Below are 23,140 nucleotides of genomic sequence, written 5' to 3'. Positions count from 1 at the left end.
TGATCATTCCTCTCAGGTTTGGATGCTGACCAAAACTTTAAGGGCAACCAAAAGACAACTTTGGAATATTTCTTCCCACAAACAAGGACTTTGCTTTTCTCCCAGACAAGGTATGTGTGTGAACAAATAAATAAGTTACCATACCAGAATCCTTAAGAGAGTCTTCACAGATAAGTAAATTTGGTAATCCATATCTTCTCCATCCATACCCCATGCCTGGGATCACAGTGCCAGCCCAGCAACCCTGCCTGCCATTCTCTGCACATGGCACTTCCTCCCACCTGCCATCCCATCACCTATCCTGTCCTGCTGACCAAAGTCCCTTTGACCCTACACATTAACTCAAAACCCAGCTCCCCCGGCAGGAGTCCCTCAGTCATCCCACCCACCACAGATGATTTTATTCACCCCTCCCCAACTTTCTTTCATCTCTTCCAAACCATTTTCTAAGAGCATGCAGATGGTGTTTTACTTATCTTCTTGGGGAGCAGGGGCAGGGGACTACCCAGGTTTGAACTCAGGGGCACTTGACCACTGCACCACATCCGCAGCACTTTTCTGTATTTTATTTAGAGACAGGGTATCACTGAGTTGCTTAGCGCTGCACTTTTGCTGAGGCTGACTTTGAACTCGCTATCCTCCTGCCTGAGACTCCCGAGCCGCTGGGATTATAGGTGTGCACCACTGTGCCCTGCGATGTTTTACTTCTTGGTAAGATGACTTGATCACTGTGTCTGTGTATGTGCATGTCCTCTATGACACAAAACAATGAGTTCTTGGACATAGGAGGCATATATTCTAATGCTTTTATAAACTGAAAACAATTCTTTCAGAGAAGAGGCTGTTCATTTTCAGAAGTGAGCCAGAGAGATGCCAATAGGCTAGAGTCTTTAAGATGGGTTCAAGATTACCAAAATTCAATTGTTCAAGTCTCATCTTATCACATTCTGCAGACTCTACCTCGATCTCTGAATGTCATCCCTCCACTTTCTCTTTCACAATACAGCCCTTCGTGATAGAAGCATATATGTATGTCTATGTATGTATGTATGTACACACACACACACACACATAATAATATGGATATGTAGAGAGAAAATCTCTATACTGGAAAGCAAGGGAACTGGGCTGAAGGTCTGCTCCTGGATGATTGCATTTGTTCAGCTTTGACCTCACTTGCAGAAAAGAAGGGTATGATCAAGACATTCTAGAGGAGGTGGGATCCAGTTCTAAATTATCATGATACAAGGAAAACATTATTAATGAATTTTTTTAGTGATTATGATTAGAATCACCTATGATTAACTATAGGAGTCTCCTTTTATCATGGGGAATACATTCTAAGACCCCATTGAATGCCTGAAACCCAGCACAGTACCAAACTTATTTAGTAGACTATTCTTTTTCTATAGATACATACCTATGACAAAGTTTAACTTAGAAAATAGGCACTGAGAGATTAACAATAACCAACAATAAAATAAAATAAAACATAATTGGTTTATTATTTGCTATAATAAAAATAGCCTGAATTAAATTTAAAAGCCACTTGTAGCTAGTTGCTTTTTATTGAACAGTGTAATGTTTGGAATATCTAAAATTATGAATGTGCAACAATTAGAAAGGCTCATTATTATGACAGACCCATGTTTTAAAGCTGAAGTTTTTGCTAGATTGTTACAGAATAATAGAAGACCTCAAAGTAGAAACAGACTTTGGCCTGAGAGTAAGCATGAAGTGTTCAGGGCTGCGCTGGAATTTTAAAACTGAAGGAGGCTTATATCCCAACACAAAGAACACACGAAATTCTTTTACACTATCATCAATAGATTTATCTTCCATAAACCCAAACTCAGAACAATATTTTATTGAAGAGAGAAATGCAAAGCAGCGAGCAACTATCAATCTAACCAATATATTACTGTTTCTATTCCACGACACAAAACTAGGGCAGTCAAATATCACCGAGGGATGTTTGGAATGCTTTCGGAACAATTTGGGTGCTCAATTTGTCCGACTCCACTTTGGAGAGGTCAAGTTTGCATTTGTATTTGAAAACACTATAAAATTCCAGGAAAACACTTGTGTCACAAAGGAGATGAATGCCATTGGAAACATCAATCAGAAACATGTAACTGAGGCTCTGAATACAATTATGAGAAACAAATAAATCAAACTGGGCAGACTGCCCAGAAAGAACAGTCAGATGCAAACTTTGAAGAGAGACAGAGAGACAGAAGATGAAGGGGTACAGATGGCTGGGAGGAGAGGGAGAGAAGAGCAAGAGAGAAGGGGAACTGCATTTGAGGGTGAGGAAAGGGCAGGCAAGACTGACCAGAGCAGGAAGAATAAAACAGAAATGAAGGAGCCAATCAAGCAGAAGAGCCACGCCCAAGGTCTCCAATGTATTCACTAAGGCCCTCATTTAGGCATTCCCATGAGGAACTGACATTCACACATACAAAATATACATGGTTTTTCTCCCAGAGTGACTTTATTAAAGATCTTAACAACTGTACACCAGCCTCCATTTTGGGATGAACTTTAACAGCAATAAAAACAGAGTTTTTCCAGTTCCTGTGAAAAACTTCAGATGAATCCAAACCTTTGCTGAGTACAAAGGAGTGTATTATTGTTTACAGATTTAACTTGTCCAATATAAACCAATAATAAATAGAGGAAAATATTCCCAGTCCCATCTCCCCCTTGGGCTTGCAGCACATACAGAGAGAAGAAGCACATTCTTTCACTGGAATCTGGGACTTTATTCATCATCCTGTTTCCAATAAGACAGTAGCACTGCACTAGCTGGTCTTTAAGACTGAGAACTACAAAACCTGAGAGTCCAAAAAGTTGCAAGTTGAGTGATATAATCCAAAGAGGAGCAAATTCTGAGCTCTCAGAATAAACTAATGAAGTTTTTAGTTTCCAAAGTGAAGGTATCTAAAAGTATATCTACACACACCACCTAGATACATAATGGAAATGGACGGACCCACACTGGACAAGAAGATGTTGGTTCTCAGATAAATAATAATAATATTCCCTTCATCCTAGCCTACCCTCTAGGATGCTCATAGGATGCTATCAGGATCCTTCCTATTAGAATGCTACTAGTGACAGCAACCTGTTCAGTCAGATCTAAGCTCTACCTCAGACACTACTAATGTAGCACCTTCCTCTTACTATCAATAAAGCCTTAAAAATCATTGAAGCCAGTGGACACAAAGTTCATTATATGTACAGATGAAAATGTCACAAAGAAACCCAATTTTTGTATGATTAATGTGCACTAATAATTTTTAAAACACCATAGCAATTAGGTTATAATCATTATTAGCATCTAGTCACGCCTCTGTGATCAAGGAAGCAGCAGCATCAATGTACCTTAGACTTGATGAAACAAAGCAGAGTAGAACAAATGCACCAAGCATTACGTAGCCACTAACTCTGGCCAGTTCCCTGATAACTCTTTTTTCACTTTATTTTGTTTATTATTTTTTATGTGGTGCTGAGGATCAAACCCAGCTCTCCACATGTGCTAGGCAAGCACTGTACCACAACCCCAACCCCCGGATAACTCTTGGCAACAAGAACTGCTATGGACTTCATTTTCCAGAAGCAAAAATTGAGGTCCAGAGAGGTTAAGCAACCTGCACAGGATCACACCACCACACCTAGTTTGAAACCTGGGAAGTCCAGCATCCATGTCTGCCCTGAGCAATCACACTCACTGTTGCCCCTGACACAGGGTTTTGCCCAAGTCATTTCTAGTACTGGGATTCTTGTTAGTACCCAAAATGAATGCTCTAAACTGTGTCACTAATAGAGTCCCATCCAGCTTTAAAACTTCAATTTCTCAGATATAAATAGGAGTACATCATATCCCCTTGTAGACCAGGTACCATATTTTTAAAGAAACAAATGTATCTCCTAAGTTTCTTACAGAAGGATACTGTTTAATAAATGAATAAGCACTCACATGGACAAAGCTGAGGCATTTTTGCTTTTGGTTAAATAAATACAAGTTTTTAATAAAGCAAATACAGCAAATATTACCCTTTAGGAAACTTGACCACTACTTTGTACACCTTCTAATTCAACTACCTTTCAATTTTTATAGTGTTAGATGCTGGAGGACACACTAAAAGTCATACCAAGGGAACACAGCATTTCATTTGCAGCACTGAAATAGGACAAGTGCATACACATGCACACAGACACACACACACCACACAACAACACACAGACACACACACATACAGCATACAACATCACCTTCTTTGGTACAATCAAAATTCCATAGTATTTCTCATTGCAGACTCTTGAAGGATGGACTTTTCCCCCACCAACCTCACAACCATTTAACAGTCCACTGACATATGAAATGGTGTAGAAAATTGCATATCAAGGTGTGACTCCCATGAACACCAGGTCTGTCTTCAAGTCACACAAACACTAGCCTCCGCCTCTGAGGAATGTCTAGATTTGCCCTAATAAAAACTGATCTCAGACTCTTTTTCAGATCTTTTATGCAACTAGTACTCACAAAGGAAAATCTCACAAAAACTAACCAGGTTCTGACTTCCCCCATCCAGTGCAAATCTGAAGCAATTCTCCAAAAGAAGGAGAAATAGAGCATAACTTGGGCTCTCCTGTGACAGCTTCTAGCAAGACAGGAATTTCCTGTTTCAAAAATGAATTCCAACATCTCTTTTTTTTTTTTTTCACTTTTCTCCTCTGACAGAATGTAATCAAAGCCAATCCACTGGTTTACTGGACCAAATCAGGAGAATTTTAAAGTAGTATGAAGAGAGTATTTGAGGTTTGGTCTGACTTATCTTTCTAATAAGAGACCTTCATCATGTCACCTGTTCTGTAAGCAAGACAGCCCAGATTCTAACTGGGGCTCTTTGGCTTCTGCCCTGTGTGAGCAGCAACACCCTGTCCCCATCGTGTCTTTTGGGGGCTTCAACATCAGCCTCTAAGTTCCTAGAGGGCACCTGCCCTTGGATTTGTCATTGTATCTCATGGGAGGCCAAGGAAGTGCTGACATAGAGAAGAGTCATAAATATCCACTCACTCAATTAATTAATACAGGAATGAATGGTTGAGATGAACAAATGCCCAAGTGCATCAGTCTCTGAAAAAAAAAATTCTCTCTGATCCTGGGTAATACTGAGTAAAGCAGAGATGAAAGACCAGGTCAACTCCACTGGCCTCCAGCTCACGAGAAACTGGGGTCGATCAGCAGCTAAAGTGAGCAGGCAGCCTCCACCCAAGCCAGGCTGAAGTCACCTAGAGTTTTCCATGTGCTCCTCCCCTCCAGCCAACTGGTCAGAAACCCTGTAAATCCTATCCTTTCTTCATCTCCAAAACCCACCCCTCCCCTTAAATCATGCCACCCCAGCCCCAATTCTAGCAGTCCCCTGCTCTTACTGAGTTACCCTCCTGATCTCCCTCCACACATCACTGAAGGTCTTGATGGGGCTCCACGTCTTGCACCCCCTTCCCTCACCCAGGTTCACAGCAAATTGAAGAAGAAGAGAGTCAGGCAGAAAAGAAAACAGCAACTTTATTTCCAGTAATTCTGGGATAGAGGTTGTGGTTTTAGGTCTACAGCCAAGTGACTAATATTGAGGTGTCAGCAGCTCAAGGCCAATGGGTACACCCATGGGTAGAAAAAGGGTTGCTCCCTAAGGACAGCCCCCTCCCTGGACAGCATGAAGCTGAGATGCAGACCTCATTCCTCCTGGATTCACCAGTCAGGTAAGTACTCCAGGCCTGGACATAAATTAATGATTCTCCTTTCACTCGGAAGGAAACAAAGGTTGGAGATGAGTCCCCCATAAACTGTAATCCACAGGCCTCTCCAGGGGTCTCTCTAAATCCACCCAAAGCTGCCCTTAACAGTGGCATGACTGATGCCATCTGCCTGCCTTTAGTGGTTTCCATGGCCATGTGAACCCTCTCCAGGTGTGAGGCTCAATTCTCATCACCCTCTCCTCCCTAGTCATTGCCTATTGACTGGGTCCTGCCATGTGTCTGACCTCATGTCATCCCCCACTCCCTTCCCAGCCATGCCTCATCTTTCCAGACACAATTCAAGGCTCCCACAAATGAAAAGTCTGGTGAACATGCACATCTGACGTTCACCATGGCTACCTTTGTGTCTCCTACTGTATGCTTCAACTTTACCATCCAAGGCTCCTTCAGGAAATTACGCTGTCCACCAGACTGTAAGCTCCTAAAGTCAAGAGCAATTTCAGAGAGAGAGAGAGAGAGAGAGAGATTGATTGATTTAAACCAACCAGTACCTAGCACAGATCCTGGTATACAGATACTCACTATTACTGGGTCAAAGACATGCAAGTGGCTAAATGCAAAGCAGGACACAAAAGTTCCATATGAATAAAATTCCAAGGTGCAGTGGAGCACTAGCAATAGCAAACAGCAGCATTTGACATATTTTCTCAGAGGTCAAGTATTATACACAAAGACAAGCTAAGAGAAATCAAGTCATTCTAAAAATTAACACTGAACCAGGCCTGAATTGAGCAGGTTATGATGTAAAATCACATAGAAAGAATGTTTCCAGAAATGCAGCCTAACAAAAGGCACAAACCAAGTACAAGGAAAGACCTGCTTTGGAAACACAGTTTCCCAGTTTGGCCAGTCAAACTGGGTGCATAGAGATGAAGCTTGAGAGAAAATGAAAGGGGATCCGGCTACAGGGGGTGTAGGGCCTTGAGGACCAGGTGAAATAATTTTTATTTAATTCCAGACGATGGGAGGAAGAATGTTTTCTAAAGCAGCAGCTGATTAATTATGTCAGAGAAAGTATATAAAATCTGGATTCTTGTAATAGTGATACTAATGAGCTAATAATTTATTTTTCAATTAATTCCAAATTTCTCAGGATCATAGTGACTGAGTTTACAATAATTTGATAATCTCAGTGGAACATTATCTGAGTGTAATAAAATGACTAAGAAACTATTTAGGATGATCATGAGATTACATATTAATTTGTAGTTATTTTTCATCTTGCTTATGACTCAATTCCTGCATATTTTGCCTGCCTAATGAATCTGTGCTTGTCATTGGCCCCTTGTGTAACAAGAACTGTATATTCCCCAGTTCTCTTAATGGCCAGTAACACGAAATGTTGATTTCAAACAATAACAACTATGACCATCTGCTGTTTCTTTACTAATTCTTCTTTACTATGTTACTACCAATTATGGTGAGCTTCAAAGGTTGCCCTTCAAAGAATGATAGACAACCAGAAAAACAGAACCATGTAGGAATTACTGAACTGCCTGGTTTCAGCACCAAAGTTGAACAATGGATCAGACAGGTAGATAGTCTCTAGACCCATCTGCAGCTAATTCTGAGCTACAACAGCAGGACAACTCTGGACAAATTCCATGCTGCCTCTTCAAAAGGAGCATCATCAGTAGCAACCAGGAGCAGGAAGCTCGGTTTTGGTCTTTCGACAACTAATGATGTGGTACCACACAAGTCACTTTAGTGTCTAGGGCTTTAATTTCCTAATCTACAAAATGAAAGAATTAGACAATAACACCAAGCAGAAAACCGGTGCACTGTTACCTGGCAGTTGAAGGTTTCCTTCTAAAGATAGCTGGGATTCCCAGGAAGACAAACAGCATCCTATGCCAAATCCCTTGCTGTTGTGTGTTGGGTTCCCCCAGTCAACAGCCCCTAACATGATCTGAGTGGAGGTGGTCATTGGGAAATTCCTTCAGGATCACACTATTGAAAGGCAAGAGCAGAAGGCAGATTAGACAAAGACAGAAGCTGGTTTGTGATCAGTTGTAGTATAAGAAGCAGCCCATTCCAGGGGGAGGTCTGGACCAAGACAGCCCTTCATGGTTGTCTCAAATTGTATGTGCCCCTCCCTCAGCTAGTCATTATATATAAGCTATAGGCCACGGGGGACCGAGACACTGTACAGCTGGGACATGAATGAACTAGTTCTGAGGGGGACTATCTGGACCGGTACCTAGAGAGCCACTCTATTATCCTCAAATCTTCTAAAAAGTAAGGAAATGAGAGAGAAACTTGGTGAAGGAGAGAGACATAGATTCAATGAAACAGCCAGACTTGGAAAAGCTACTGAGTGTCCTCAAGCTGGCCACTGCTGTGACCTTGGCAGGGCTGCTTCATTTCTTTAGGCCTCAATCTCTTCCCTGGAAGGTGCTCTGAGTTGCTTTCACCACTGAAATTTCCGTGACTCCACTCCATATTTCACATTTCGTTCTTGGTCTGTTTCCAGAGCTCTCTTATTACCTACCGCAAAGCTGCCGCCGTCTCCTAAGCAGGGAGGGACACCAGAAGGCTCCAGTGGCATTTGAAGTTCACCTCTGTTAAGTGTGAAGACACGATCTTCAGCAACAGCAAATTCCCATCTCCACATGGCAGTGGACGCACAGCAAGCCCATGATTAAATGAGATTTGCAGGTGGCAACTTGGGAATTTCAAATTAGACTGAATACAATTATTCAGTTAGTTCTATCTTTATTACCCATGCTCCCCCTTGTGAGGCAATTTTCCTTATTGGAAGTAAAGCAACCCCAACCAAAGCATTTAAAATGATCCTTTTCCTGTTTTTATTAGCCAGTATCAAAGAAATGACTATTTGAAGCACAACCAAGGGGAGGGAATTGGGTTTTTATTGCTCAGTTCATGTTATTATGGATTTAGGAGTAGAGAAAGACTCCCTGGGGAAATACTGTCTCTCAAAACAAGCTGGCGGGGTAATCAACAGGAGAGGTGCCTCAAGAGAGAGGGGAAAATATTAAGATATAATTACATAAGCAAAGTAGATACAAAAATAAAATGTAAAACATACACTTTCAGGACAGAAATGTCATTTTCTTGAAACTGAGGTTCAGAGCAGTATTCTACACATAGTTATCCAAAAGAAGCTATGTCAGTCTTTCTGACCACTGGACCAGCTGTGGATCTTTAATCAAAACACACAAATGAGCATATAAGCATCTCCTGCACATTTGAATTTACACACACACTACTGTTTTGAAACAAATGCCACTCAGGCTCACTGTCTTGCACAGTAAAATCCCCTCCACCTCTGAGACATCTGTCCATTCATCTGATCTGAACACACATCCAATAAGCAAGTGAAAATATCCAATAAGCAAGTAGGTATCAAGTCACAGAATGACTTCAGTGTGACCTCTGCACACCTTGGTCCCCAAGGCACAAGTGCCTGTACCCCAGCTCCACTTCCAAAGCCTCCCTAGTTGGGCCACTTCCTTCTCCTTCAGTCTCAGTCTCACAATGTTCCTTAAACAGATTCCATATTAATAAATTAAAAAATGCCACCTCAATTTTAGTAGTATTTCTCAAAGTTCTTGCACAAGAATACTGCATATTTCTTTCTCCATTGACAGAAACAAAAACAGACTAATAGTGGAGTTTGTTCAATAATAGGAAATAGGAGTTCTAACATAGTCTCATGCATGTGTATATCCCTATACATACTACAGATCAACACTATATTTTTTTTCTTATATTTCACTTCTGATTTTAAAAATGTGGAAAGCAAGAGACAGAAGAATATTTACTAGAAAGCATCCCAATTACAGCAGACACACTAGGTTTTTATGTTTTGTAAGACAAATAGAAGAAAATTATAGCTACAAAGCCCCAAGATAAATTAGATCAATATGAATTGAGAAATGATTTATAAGTCTGATCCTTTCATCCAGAGAGAGAATACAGAGCCAAAGGAAAGTCGTCTCAAAGATCAAATTCTTAAGTTGCTTTGTGAATTAATGACTTACTTAAGTCATCATAATAACCCAATTCACAAATCAATTGAAAAAAATACCAAACAAAATAATTTTCAATTAAAAAATACTTTGTAGCATTCTACTTAATAATAATCACTAAAAATAGTTGACAATACTGTATATTGGTGAAGTTGAATTCCTCAGTAATTGTCTTCAGCAATGCTTAAAAATACATATTTAATTTTTCTTAAATATTAATTATATTATTTTTACCCAGAGGGAGGTTTAATTACATTGTTAAAAAATAAAGTTCCAGGAGCTGGTGCTGGGGCTCAGCCATAGAGTGCTCGCCTAAAATGTACGAGGCTCTGGGTTTGATCCTCAGCACCACATAAAAATAAATAAAATAAAGATATAAAAAAAATCACAATCTTTAAAAAAATAAATAAATTTCCAACTTACAATATTCTCAAAAGAAATGTATGTCCAAAGAAACTTTGTTTTTTAAGAGTAAAATGTACAAGTCTAAGAAAGGTTTCCTGAAAATATGATAGGGTTATTCACAGGCATTTTTCAGACCCAGTACAGATCATGGATCCAGATTCATTATTTATTTGTTTAATAAAATGGCATTGAGGACCTACTGAGTGACCAGCATTATATCCATGGGAGGTTGAATAAATGGGATGAGCAATGAATAAACAAAGGAATAGAAAAAGAGAGTAAACTAGAGGGTAGCAAATGGAGAGTAAGGCAAAGGCCAGCCGGATGAGATGGATTTCTAACTAAAGGAGGACAGCAGCACAGTGACTTCTGATACCAAGCCTTCCCTAATGGGCCTGCCAGGATCTAGACCTTTCGAAGACAGAAGGAGAGATTCAACAACAAAGGAAATGCGGAGACTAAGAGAACCAGGACTTAGTGACGCTGAGATTCCCCACTTGAGAGCTTATTTCTCTGATCTTTCCAGCCATAAAATAATTTTCTCTAAATGTCACAAGCAGAATGTCATGGTTTAGATATTAGATGTCCTCCAAAGCTCATGTGTAAATTAATGCAAGAACGTTTAGAGGTGAAATGGTTGGGTTAGGAGAGTCTTAAACTAATCCATGCATTTATCCTCTCATAGTTATTAACAGGATCGTAACAGTATGTAGGTGGGGTGTGGCTGGAGGACACGGGTCACTGGGCCATGCCTGTGGGATTTATATTTTGTCTGTAGTGAGGAGAGCTAGCGTGCTCCCACCCCCCACTCTCTTCTTCCCAATTGTCATGTCCTGAACTATTTTCTTCCACCATGATGTTCTTGCCTCACCTCACAACAAAGTTGGCCATCTATGGACTGATATCTGAAACCATGATCCCCAAATAAATTTTTCCTCCTCTAAAATTATTCTCATCAGTCTTTTGGTCACAGCAGGGAAATGCTGACTAAACACAAGAGGTTTGCAAAAGGGGAGCCCCAGCAGAGTTTTATCAACTACCATACCAAGTCACTCTAATGAAAAAATGTCATTTATCCGTGAACATTGATCTAGCAATAATTCAACCTGCATTCTTACTATAATTTCACGACTACAAAACTGCATTCTGACACATGGTGTAGGTCCCTCTGTGGAGATGACCCATAGGACACCAGGCTTCTCTTCTAGCAAAGCTGCAAAAGCAATTAAATGATACTTATCTTGACTGGCCAATCCCTATTTCATCATTAGGTGGATACAACTTAAAATACTACCAAGAATTCCTAGTAATAAGCTTCACAAGACTATATTCACTTTATTTACTATAATTTATAGTCAGCATGACTCCTCCACTTAATCTTTATTTTAAATCAAGGAAGTCATTTACTCTACCAAGGCCTCAGTTTCCTTATCTGTGAACTGGGGATAATGTTAGACATAGACCCCAGACACATGAGATTGATTTCTGATTGCTTTACAGTTTACAAAGCAATATCACAGACATCACTGAGAAGCCTCCCAGGGGCTAACAAAACAAGAAGGGCAAATTCTCAAATACATGTTGAAATAATCCCTCCCCATTCACTGATATTTGAAATCTATAGTTTTAAAACTAAAGGGAAACTTAAGATAAAAATTCCAAACTATTGAGGAAAGAGTGTGCATTTTTTCTCAGCCCTCCATTTGCTTTTGTTTGAGAGCAAGTACAAAGGCTATCCCCAAGTAAAGGGCTATCTCAGCACAAAAATCAATTAAAAGCAAATCATGGTCTGGAGAAGCCAGAGGACAACCTCTCAGGTCTACTTTGCACTCTACAGACTAAAAGAATATGCTAATTATTTTATATGGATACTAGATAGCTGCCAATTTGTCATCAGATTGTTAACCTAATGAGCAGTTAATCCGTCCTTTGGAAAGCAATGCAAAGTAAACCAAAAGCTTCCTTCAGAAGGTGTCTGTCATTTTTTATCACCAACTCCATAAAACTGTCACTTACTCCCCCCCCCAACCCCCGCCCCACAACTCAGTCACTGCAATTCTTTGAAACACACAAATAAAACAAAGACTGGGAAAGTTCTGGCTACAATCCAAATGACAAGGTGAGAGGGTCACAGGCACAGAGAAGGGGACAGGGACTCCAGAGCAGCCACAGGGATTTCAGGCCTGGCTCTGCCACAGCAGGGCTCTGTGCCTGGGCAGGGCAACAGCCCTGAGCTTCTGTAATGACCGTTCCTCCTGCGCTGAGTGTCCTGGACACTGTGAGATCACTGTGTGCAAGGTGCTTAATGAAGAAGTGGCACTTGGCAGGTGCATCCTACCATTATTAGGATGGTAGGAAATATAATCCACTTGTCAATACCAAACCTGTCAAATGTCTATTAATAATCATTTTTGCTTTATTAGTTAAATTTCTTTTTTTAAGAAAAGAAGTTAAGTAGAATGCTGGCTCCATCCTTTACAGTACAGGGTAGCTGGGTTTCATTGCCCCAATTTGTCCTCTTCTTCCCTCTCCTATTACTCACGCTCTTTCTTCCTCCCTCCCTCCCTCAGTCATACACCACCTTCCTCCCAGGGTCAGAGCTACTGTTGAAGGTTGGCGCATGGAAGACTTGGCTCTAATCTTGGAACTGGCCAAGATGCTCCCAGAATTTGACACAAGTACAGGAGAGAACCAAATGGTTCAACTTCACGTAAGCAGACTTTTCCTGACCTCTCCACCTTGTCAAAAAAAAAAGTGGCTTGCTTGCAAGGTCAATCCACAAGTATAAGAGAAATTCCTGAAATTTTTCTCCAGAAATTCTGATTGTCTTTCCACTGCTACATTTGCTTGGAAAATGCAGCAAAGGAATTTACCACAGAAAGAGTAGCAAACAAAAAATGTTTTAATAACATTTCTCCACATTGCTCAAGGGTTCTGAAGTTACAATTACGAGTTCATGCCGTGTGAACAACTGTTTTTCATTTTGTTACTGGTTTAAGAATTCAAATAGGGATTGATAGAATGAGCACATCCAATGGACAACCTAATAGAGATTTACGGCTCCAGAAATGGTCTACAATTCCTCAACCGTGGAATGGAGAAAATGTTGACCATGTGTTTATATTTCATTACCGAGGAAAATTCAGAGATGGTTAGTGATTATTTCTGTCAAAAGTTTTAAAGCTGTACCTCTTTAGGGTATTAACAAGCACATTTTGGAAGTATCTGCCATTTGCCTTTCATTCCCCTTCCCTGAAGCCTGAGGGCTTGGGAAGCACCCAAGTTGGCCAGGCATTTCTGCCCTTGCACTGAAGGGTACCAAGGTCCTCACTTCTACAGAATCCACAGGAATCACTTTCCATGAACCAAACCACATGAGAAATGGAACATGAAGACTTAGGAAAAGAGGGGAGTTGGGGAGAGTCTCCAAACGAAGTATTTATTTTCTCCTAAGTGCCTGAACTATTCCTTCTCCAAATAACCTGTTTTTGTTGCTTTGCAATTTGAAGAAATAAACAACATTTAGACATTTCAGGAATTGCAGACCCATTCTGAGCTGTCATAATTTGGCGCATACCTCCTCCCACTGACCACTCGTTCTCACATTTAGCACACGGAGGGACGGGGTCTCCTGTGAACCAGCATTCACTACCTTGTTCTGAAATTGTGGACTGGTAGGGTTTAGAGGAGGTTAGAGTGCTACCCCAACAGGTTTATGTGATAAAATTTAATCCCCATGATAAGGTATTAAAAGGGTGGACACTTAATCTGACTATGGTATAAGAAGGGGGGGGCTTTAGTAAGCAATTAGTTTTAGATTCAGTCATCAAGGTAGAGCCCCATGATTACATCTTGCTGGCTTTTTAAGAAAAAAAAAGAGAGAGAAACCAGAACACATAAACGCACACTCCCTATCTCTGGCCATGTGGTATTTGTTCTGTGCCACCTTGGGACTCTGCCAGAGAGAAGGCCATCACCACTTATGGGCCCTTGGATCAAAACTGTGGGTCAAAACAAATCTCTTCTCTTTATCAGTACCCAGCCCCGGGTATTTTATTATAGGAAAAATAAAATGGGTGAATATACTGGCCTCCATGCCTAGCTTCTCAATTAGACTCAGTACTTCTGTAGAGCAAATCTTATCTAAATGCAGTGAGTGGATGGAAGAAGAGGTCTAAATTTCTGTAGGTACAACAAGCAAACCAAGCAAAAAAAAAAAAAAAACAAAAACAAACAAAAAAAAAACAACAACAACAACAAAAACTACCATGTTAGTCAGCTTTATGTTGCTTCAACAAAATGCTTGACAAGAACAACTTAGAGGAAAAGTTTATTTTGGCTCATGATTTCAGAGGTTCAGTCCTTGGCTAGCTGACTCCATTGCTCTAGGCCTGAGGAAAGCAGAACTTCATGGCAGAAGGGGTTGGTGGAGGAAAGCTGCTCAGCTGTAGCATCCAGGAAACAGAAAGTGAGGTGCCAGGTACAAAAGATAAACCCTAAAGGCAGGCCCCCAGTGCCCTTCTTCCTCTAGCCACACCCCATCTACAGTAATCACCCCGTACAGTAATCCTTACAAATTATCACTACTCCATCAAGCAGACTGATACACTGCCCAGGTTAAGTTCTTATAATCTAATGATGCGCTTTCGGCAGTTAGGTTTCCTATCTAAACCATAAGAATACAGTCTGGGAAGTTCAGGGGATGATGACTTTATCATCACACAGAAGGAAGAGCAGCTGCTCTGACCCTCTCAGCAGACAGTGGGCTGCACAGGGGTCTCTGAGCTTCTCGAGGAAGATGTTCTCTCTGTGTGGTTATAGTCAGTTCATAGCTTCTGATCAAATTTCAGTAACCAGTAATATGAAATAAAATCTCATATACAAAGTTAAAACACTGAGTCAAGTCACTCGGCATAAGCACAACTAAGGGTCTGGCTTTGAATTTAGTAAGTCCACATGTTCTAGGGTAATAATAAAAAGGAGCAAAGATAAGTGTGAGAAATAGAAAGCCTGGTGGTCCATTTTCAGAATATATAGTATTTAGCCTTAAAGGTAAAATTGGGATGTAAGAAAGGCAGCCGGAGGGGAAACAGAGCAGAACGAAAAGTGACATGATAGCGCCAGAGCTTGTGGATGTGGCAGATCCAAAGACCTGATCAGGCCCTGAACCGACAGGAGGTCGGGGGCGGCCTGACCAACAGAGAGAAACCTCTGTGTTAAGAAACAGTGACTTCGGTGAAGAAGTAAGAGCTGTGTACACGTCAGAATACATTCACCCCAAGAAGACGTCCCCCACAAGAGAACAGAGGGAGGTGGGAACAACTCAACGTATATTTCTTTAAATAACCCAATTAGCCATTTTGAGCTTCCCAACCTATATCCAATCATTGCCATTTGTTTCAGACAGCATTCTCACCACTGTGACTAAAAGACCCAACCAGAACAATTGGAGAGGAAAAGTTTATTTAGGCGCTCCCGGTTTCAGAGGTCTTAGTCCTTAGACAGCGGGCTCCATCCCTCGGGGCTCCAGGTGAGGCAGAACATCATGGCAGAAGAATGTGGCAGAGGGAAGCAGCTCACATGATCAGGAAGCAGAGAGAGACTCCCACTCTCCAGATACAAAATATATACCCCATAGCCACGCCCCACCTGCCTGTAGTTACCACTCAGGTAATCACATCAGGGATTAACTCACCAATTAGGCTAAGGCTCTAACCCAATCATTTCTCCTCCAAACCTTCTTGCATTGTCTCACACGTGAGCTCTTAGGGGACACCTCACAGCCAAACCATGACACCATTTTAGCTATGGCTTTTCTCTTTGCCCTCTGAAATTTTAAAATCAGCCAATTGCTTAGATGGTAGCCCTGAGCCCCTCAGAGCAAGGAGCACTGCTGCCTTAGAGATAAAAACAGGCGGACTTCCTGCAAGGGACTTGCCTGCTAGACTTCGTGTGGTAGCACAACCTTCTGCTGAAGTCAAGTTTGCCTTGCAGAGCTACTTCCAAGTATGTGCTGATTCCTTGAGGCACAGATATTTCTGACATAACTATAAGGAGAGTTGGTAGCCTCCAGTGTCCTGAAAATAAGTCATTTATCAACCCTGATCTTTGGTGCCAGGGGTTCCAAAGGTTCCTTTCCCACAGCAGGCAGGGAAATAAACATGTTCAGTATATCTGTTAGCTAAAATCTATTCAGATATAAGCATCTACATATCACACACACACACACACACACACACACACACACACACACACCACAGAATCAACCCCGCCCCGAAGTGAGAAGAGTTCATTTTAATTGGTAACTAAAAATGATAGAGATGAATTACACAAAATAAAATAGAAACATAAGTTAGAGCCAAATAATACACCATCAAACAATCCCATGTGACAGAATGTTTTCAAGGGGACTTGGTTTAGGGACAGACACTCAACAATCTTACTCAAAGCAGATATCCACAGGTCCTTCACTGTGGTCACCTTACATGCTGAAGATGCCCTCCCTCTCCAGCTAGCCCTGCTCAGGTGGGCACAGCTCTAATCATTACCAACGTCTCCCTGGGACTTAGATACATCAGGCGTTGCTCAGTACTCTGAAATTTAATTTTCACCATGACAGCTTTTTAAATGTTATGTTTAAGGTAAGAAGTTTCTAATCTTCATTTATTCTTGTCTTCATTCATCCGAGAATTTATTTACTCTAGCTTTCATTTCAGATGCTGTCACATATTGAAATACATCCCTAAAGGCATCTTAAATTTACATCTAGAAGGTTCTACCTCTCCAACAGCCAACCAAGTCCTGAGAGCAACTCCCAGAGATAATAATGGACATAGACTAAGGGCAAAAGTGATTCTTCATTACTCAGTATCTTTCCAGAATGTATTCTGCTTCAAATGTCAGAAAGAGTTAAGACAAAATTTATATGAGTTGATTCCTAAGTGGAAAAAAATTACCTCTCTTTTCTCCCTTTCAATTTAAAAAGTTCAAAAACATTTCCCAACTCTGAAAATGTCTTCTCACTGTCAGACCAAACGTGGTATTGAGAGCTGAGCTAATGCTTTTGTTTGAACCAAACAGTGGAACACTATCTTTAATCTTCTGATTTGCAACCAGAATGGGATTTATTTACTGGAGGCAAATCATGAAGACCTTCCATCTAAAGATGAATCACAGTCATCTCTGAAGGCATCTTCAGGCCAATGTGTACATCTCCAGTAAGTAAGATGCATTCACTAATCAAAGTGTACACAGGACACTATGTTTGAAGAGTGTTTCCTGGGCCACTTTCTCCCTTCTGCCATATGCATTTGCAAATTATCTGATATGCCTGGATGAAGCAGATTAGCAAAGAATCTGGGCAAAAGCTATGCCCAATGACCAGACTGAGTCTGATCCAAGATGGCTACTATAGAAGGCCAATGGTGATATCCTTTGCATAAAATAATAATTTGTATCCTCACACATTGCATGGGTCTGAATGTATTCCCCAAAAATTCCTATGTTGAAACTTTAATTCAATTTGATAGCACTTGGAGATGGTATTTATGAGAGGTAATTAGGTCATGAGGTGGAGTCCTCAGGAATGGGATTAGTGCACTTATAAGTCAAAGCCAGAAAACTAGCTGGCTCTCTTTCTCCACGGCCTTGTGAGGATACAATGGGAAGCTGCCAATCTGCAGAAGGAGGCCCTCACCAGAACCTGACCACACTGGCACCCTGAATTCTGACTTCCAGCCACCAGGCTATGGGAGAAAATTTCTGTAGTTTCTAAGCCATCCAGTGTATGGTCCTTTGTTACATCAGCTCCAACTGACTAAGACAAGCATAAAGAGGGCTCACCTCAGCTTCATAACAGCAACAGGCTACTTGGATCCTCAACTTTCAGTCCCTTGTTCCTTTAAGTGTTGGTCTAAGTGCCAACTTCTCAATAAGATCAACAGTGACTAATTGGAATTGCAAAACCTTCTTCCTCCCACACTCCCAATTTTCTTAACCTGCCAGTTTTCTTCATTAGATACTCTAGCCCTTTTGTGAGATGCCACATGGCTTACTGAATGACTCTGTATGTGTGTTAGTTGTTTGTTGTTCTACTTCCCTTCCTTTCCAACAACAACAACACACACAGGGAGATGCAATTGGAAAGGGCCATATCTTGTCTCTATTTACTAACTTACCAAACGTATTTAGGAGTTCCTGGCAAAGATGGAAGTAAAAAGTCACCCTGTATTGGTTCATGAATGAATCAATGACTCTGTGCTTAGAGCTGGAGAGTCCTCATTCAGTCCATACTCAGTGCATAACTCTGAAGCAACTACCATCTTTCCAGGCCTTGAGTTTCCTCATTAGAAAAATGGGGTACATGAGTCCCCACCTCTTAGGATCGTGGCGAAGATGAGTGAGGCAGTGCAAATTAAGTGCATGGAATCGTGCCTTGACGTGGTAAATTCACAGTAAGTGTTAGCTGCCATCATTACTGTTGTTCCGATTGATTACCCAAAGTGGTGATGATTTCCAGTCTCAGACAACTGGCCTGTCACCTGGCAGCATGGATCTAAGATGAGGAAAAGGCCCATGGTAGAGCAGAGGACTACTAGGGGTCAAAACCCAGGGTTAAGGCTTCACCAGCTCCAATCCAACAATATACAGGTCTTTGCAAAGGAGCTGTTAACAGCGTAAGTGCTCCTGCCTCGGACCTGCTGAAGTAGCATAAACATAACACTGAAACCACTGAGTAAGTGATGGTGAGGCTCAGAAACCTTAAAAGGAAGGGAAGGCAGCTCCCTCTTCCTACTGGAACTGAGATTTGTTTATTTGGCTTAACTGGAGTCAGAACTAATGGTTCTAATGGCTTGGAATCCCCCAACTCATTCTCCAGATTTCTACACACGGACAGTAACTTATACTTTCTGAAAGATGATAAAGAAGAGAAAAAAAATGGCCCTCCATAAAAGAAATTACCAGAACATACTAATCATTTAGACATTCGCTTATATTTCTAGAAAGCTAAAGATCGAGAATGGTATGGTTCCTTCCAGGAGCAAAATCCAAGTCTGCTTAAAGTCCATAAGAGGGAAGACTGCTAGCTGGACCATTAATCTGCATGTTCACTAAGGATTTAGAAAAACAAAACACTTTGGAAATATCCTTTGTCTCCTTACAAATACCTTTGATCTAGGGGAAAGCCAATGTTTAGGGATCTATGAGTTAGGAAGGGAGTAGAGTCTCAGTGCAGACCATAGATGAGAAAGAGGGATGGCAGAAGGGGGAGGGATGCTTACTGATATTTTGCCAGTAAAAGTCTTAACTTCCCTATTAATTAGGACACATCTTTCCAAGGTTAAGTTGTCTCTAAGTGGACCATTAAAGCATTATGAGGGCCAAATGAAACAAATGAGGGCACATTCAAGGAAGAGATGATGAAAATCATGTCACAAAGCAATTTCTCCCTTCACTTTACAGAAGGCCTCAAGAGTTAAAGCTGGAATTAAATTCCACACTCCCAAGTTGACGCTCTGTCCTCTGCACAAGAACTTCCCAAAGCTGTAACCAGTACATGATAAATGATTGGGCAAGTCCAGAAGGAACCCAAGGTTCTCACTATGTGAGGCTGACTCTATTAACCCTTGAATTACACTGAATTGGAAACTTCTACCCCATTGCACCTGCTCAGGTAAACCTCAAAAATAACTTTTTAAAAATGAAGGTATTTTCCAAGAGCAGAAGGAAGTAAGATTACTGATAAATACTTAGTTTAAAGTTCTAACAATTCAACAATATTTGTAGTATTCAAAGGGCATTTGCCTGGTGCTGTCAACTACTATTACTTAGTAAATTGTATTTAACTTACAGATTTTTGGAGTACACATGAACACCAATGTCATATAGTTAAGTAGACTCACTGCAGTCTATTAATAGGCATTCATTGATAATCTCCTCTTATGATTAAAATATGTCATGCTGAAATTGCACTAAATCTGGAAAATGATCTTAATTCTCAGTTTCCTTCTATAGTAGAAATACTGTGTCCACGGATTACTTTCACTTTTTAAAAAAAAAAATAACATTTTAAATAAGAAAAATGGTACCAATCCACCAAATTCCAACAGGCTTATTTACATAAATTTTATCATGCCATAACACAACACAACAAAGTTGACTATACCCAATTATATATAACTTCACTTAGGAGCAGCCACAGGATGGGGGGTGGTGTGAAAGGGAAGAAAATGCGATTTACTTCTGCTTCTCTGTTCTTCCCTAGCCTGTCTATTGCAGAGGAATCTTGACACACTTGAAAGGAAGTGATGAAAACTATACACATTGTGCCTCTCCAGCCAAAACTCACAGTTACATCCCAAAGCCTCCAATTGGTCCCCTCCAATCAGCTGAGCATCAGAGGTTTTTCCTATAAAAAGTCTACAGTGCATCTAAATCTGATCCCAGTAAAATTTGACTTCAGCTGAAGTGAAAATGCAGAGGTAGCATTTACGGGTAACAGCTGGGGAACATTAGTTCCCTGTCTCTCCTTTTCTCTCCCAAGGGTTGAAAACTCTGCTGTTCAGACAGGAAGTCGTCATATACCACACACTGCACAATACGAGAAAGCAGGGAGGGAAGAACAAGTTGCTGAGGATTAGGAGGGCGGTGGAGGGGTTTTGTTCAGTAGTGACTCTAGATTCTTCTTGGGCTGCCCTTTTCTCTGAGCGTTCAAGTAACATACTGTGTGCACACCCAGATTGACAAGAACACACTACAATGACTATAAGTTTTTTCCCCCTTCAGAACTTAGAAGGCTTAATACTACATTTTTCCAAACATTTTAAAATATTGTTTCAAAGACAATTTGGGGAGTGGCCAAGATTCTCCAATAATCTTTTCTGGCATACTTTCATATTTACTATGGAAAAAGACAATCTTTGACTTAAAAGAAAATACTAAAATTGTTTTAAAAATAAATTCCCAGAATAAGGTTGGATGCATATAAGTGTATGTACATACACACATATATGTACACACACATATACGTACGTATTCATATATATGGAATTCTAAACATGACGATCTGGAAAAGAATGATTTATACCAGAGGTTCGTGTAGATACAGGGTTTTTAAGGCCGGCCCTGCTTTAACTTCACAAAGCTGTGAAGAAATGAAACAGATAGGAGCAGGAGGAGAGACACCCACATTATGTGGCCTCAGCTCCAGTCTTTGAACAGGATGATAAGAGTTTCCTTCGCACCACATGCTGAATAGCTGTTCTGCATTCCTACCAGTCTGCAAGCTCTGGCCCCTCCTTTGAAACCGCCTGTCCTCTGGGGCGGGTTGTAAAACCGACCCAGTCTCTTCCACTCCACTCCAGCCAAGTTCGCTAGATACAAGCCTTAACTTTTGAACTGCAGAAAATGCCTTTGCCTTTTGCGAATCGGGGGCATGCTGTTAATCAACAGGGTTAAAACACTATGGTTTTATGCAAAGAGGGGGAGGAGGAACGAGGGAGAAGCCAACCCACACATCCATCACCCTTTTAGAAGTAGGCGGAGTTTAAAGTTTCCCCAACTTCCAAGTTCCCACTTGACAGGCAATATTTCTGTGTAACTTCCAGCCCCACAAAACAGATGGTCCTTTGCCCGTCTCGAGCCCCAAGAGAACCCAAAACAAAGCTCCTGGCCACTCCATGCCTCGCGGGATCCATAGGTGGTTAATTTCACGAGGCTGTCAGCCCAGGGCAGTTAGCAAAGAATGGAAGCTTAACTTATTCCAGAAGTTTTTCCTGCTACAGGAAAGTCCAGGGGACTGGAGCACAAAGGCCTGGGAAAGTTTCACTACATTATTTTTCAACAACGTCTTCCGCCATCTGACAAACCACCATCCTAAGCCCCAGGTGTCCTGGGGAGGAGAGTGGAGACACACGTGTTCATCAACACAGCAGAGGGGCGACTCCAGCAGTCCCAGAGACAAACCTGGGAAGTTCCTTACGGGAACCCCCCACCCCCGCCTTGGTGGAAAGGAGCCCCTGGGTTAGAGACCCACTCATTGATCACTCAGTACCAACGGGAAAGGTGATGGCCCAGACGTCGTGCCAAATGGGGATGCGCCACGGCAGCGAGCAGAGCCTTCCTTCCCAGCTGGGAGGGAGAGAGGAAGGAGCGGGGGACCGCTCCGGGAGTCTGAAGACAGGCGGCCCACTCACCCTCACTGCCGTACTGTTTGCCATTGTTCGCGCCCATCCTGTCGCCGTCATGCCCGCCGTCTCCCCGGACACTGCATAGCTGGGCGCACCTCCTGCGCCTTGGGCCAGAGGAAAGCCTGTCCGACGGACAGTTAGCTGCACATCGCCCCTCGCTCCGGGGCCGATCTCCGGCGGGGGGCGGCTCCTGGTCTCCGGAGGGAGGGGGCGCTCGGTCCCCTCCGGGCACCCTGATTGTGGCGGACCCGGCCGGCGACAGCCTTCTCCCCTCCTAGAATCCGCGCTCGGGGCCGGCGGGAGCACAGTCGCCGAGAGCCCGCGCCCCGGGGCCGCCCCGAGGCTCGCCGCGCCGCCGCCGCGGGGTCCCCATGCGCCCGCCCCGATCCCCTGCGAGGAGCGCTGAGCCGCGCGGGCGCCCTGACTCCCCGGCTCCGCAGCCTCCTTCGGGCGCCCCTGCTCGCCCGCGGCTTCCCGGGGGAGGGCGCGGCGGCCACTTGTTGCGGGAGCCCCGAGTGAGCGGAGACTTGCGGCCCGGCGCTGCTCGCCAGCGGGCCGGACTTTTGTTAGCGCCAGGCGCCTCCTCTCGCCGCCCAGCGTCAATCACAGCTGGAGCCCCGGGGAGGAAGGCCGGCCCGGAGATGCGCGGCCTTTTAAAGAAACAGCGCGCCTTTTCGCGGCTCCAGCCCGGGGCCCCAGCGTTGGCGCCGGTTCTGCGCACCACCCGCG

The 23,140-nt window shown here is 42.4% G+C and overlaps 1 protein-coding gene across 1 annotated transcript in view; it reads right to left on the bottom strand.

Moving 5' to 3' along the window:
• Positions 1-22,928, bottom strand: part of Fbxl7 (F-box and leucine rich repeat protein 7) — a 369,640-nt gene extending 346,712 nt beyond the window's left edge. The window contains exon 1 of the mRNA XM_026392389.2: positions 22,418-22,928. Within this exon, the coding sequence (XP_026248174.1) occupies positions 22,418-22,454 (37 nt within the window). The 5' untranslated portion in view covers positions 22,455-22,928. The remainder of the gene's footprint in view (positions 1-22,417) is intronic.
• Positions 22,929-23,140: the final 212 nt, after the last annotated feature.

This window comes from Urocitellus parryii, chromosome 1 (assembly GCF_045843805.1).
Source record: "Urocitellus parryii isolate mUroPar1 chromosome 1, mUroPar1.hap1, whole genome shotgun sequence".
Lineage (NCBI taxonomy): Eukaryota > Metazoa > Chordata > Mammalia > Rodentia > Sciuridae > Urocitellus > Urocitellus parryii.
The sequence above is the reverse complement of the archived record's forward strand: the minus strand, read 5'-3'. Positions and strand labels throughout refer to the sequence as shown.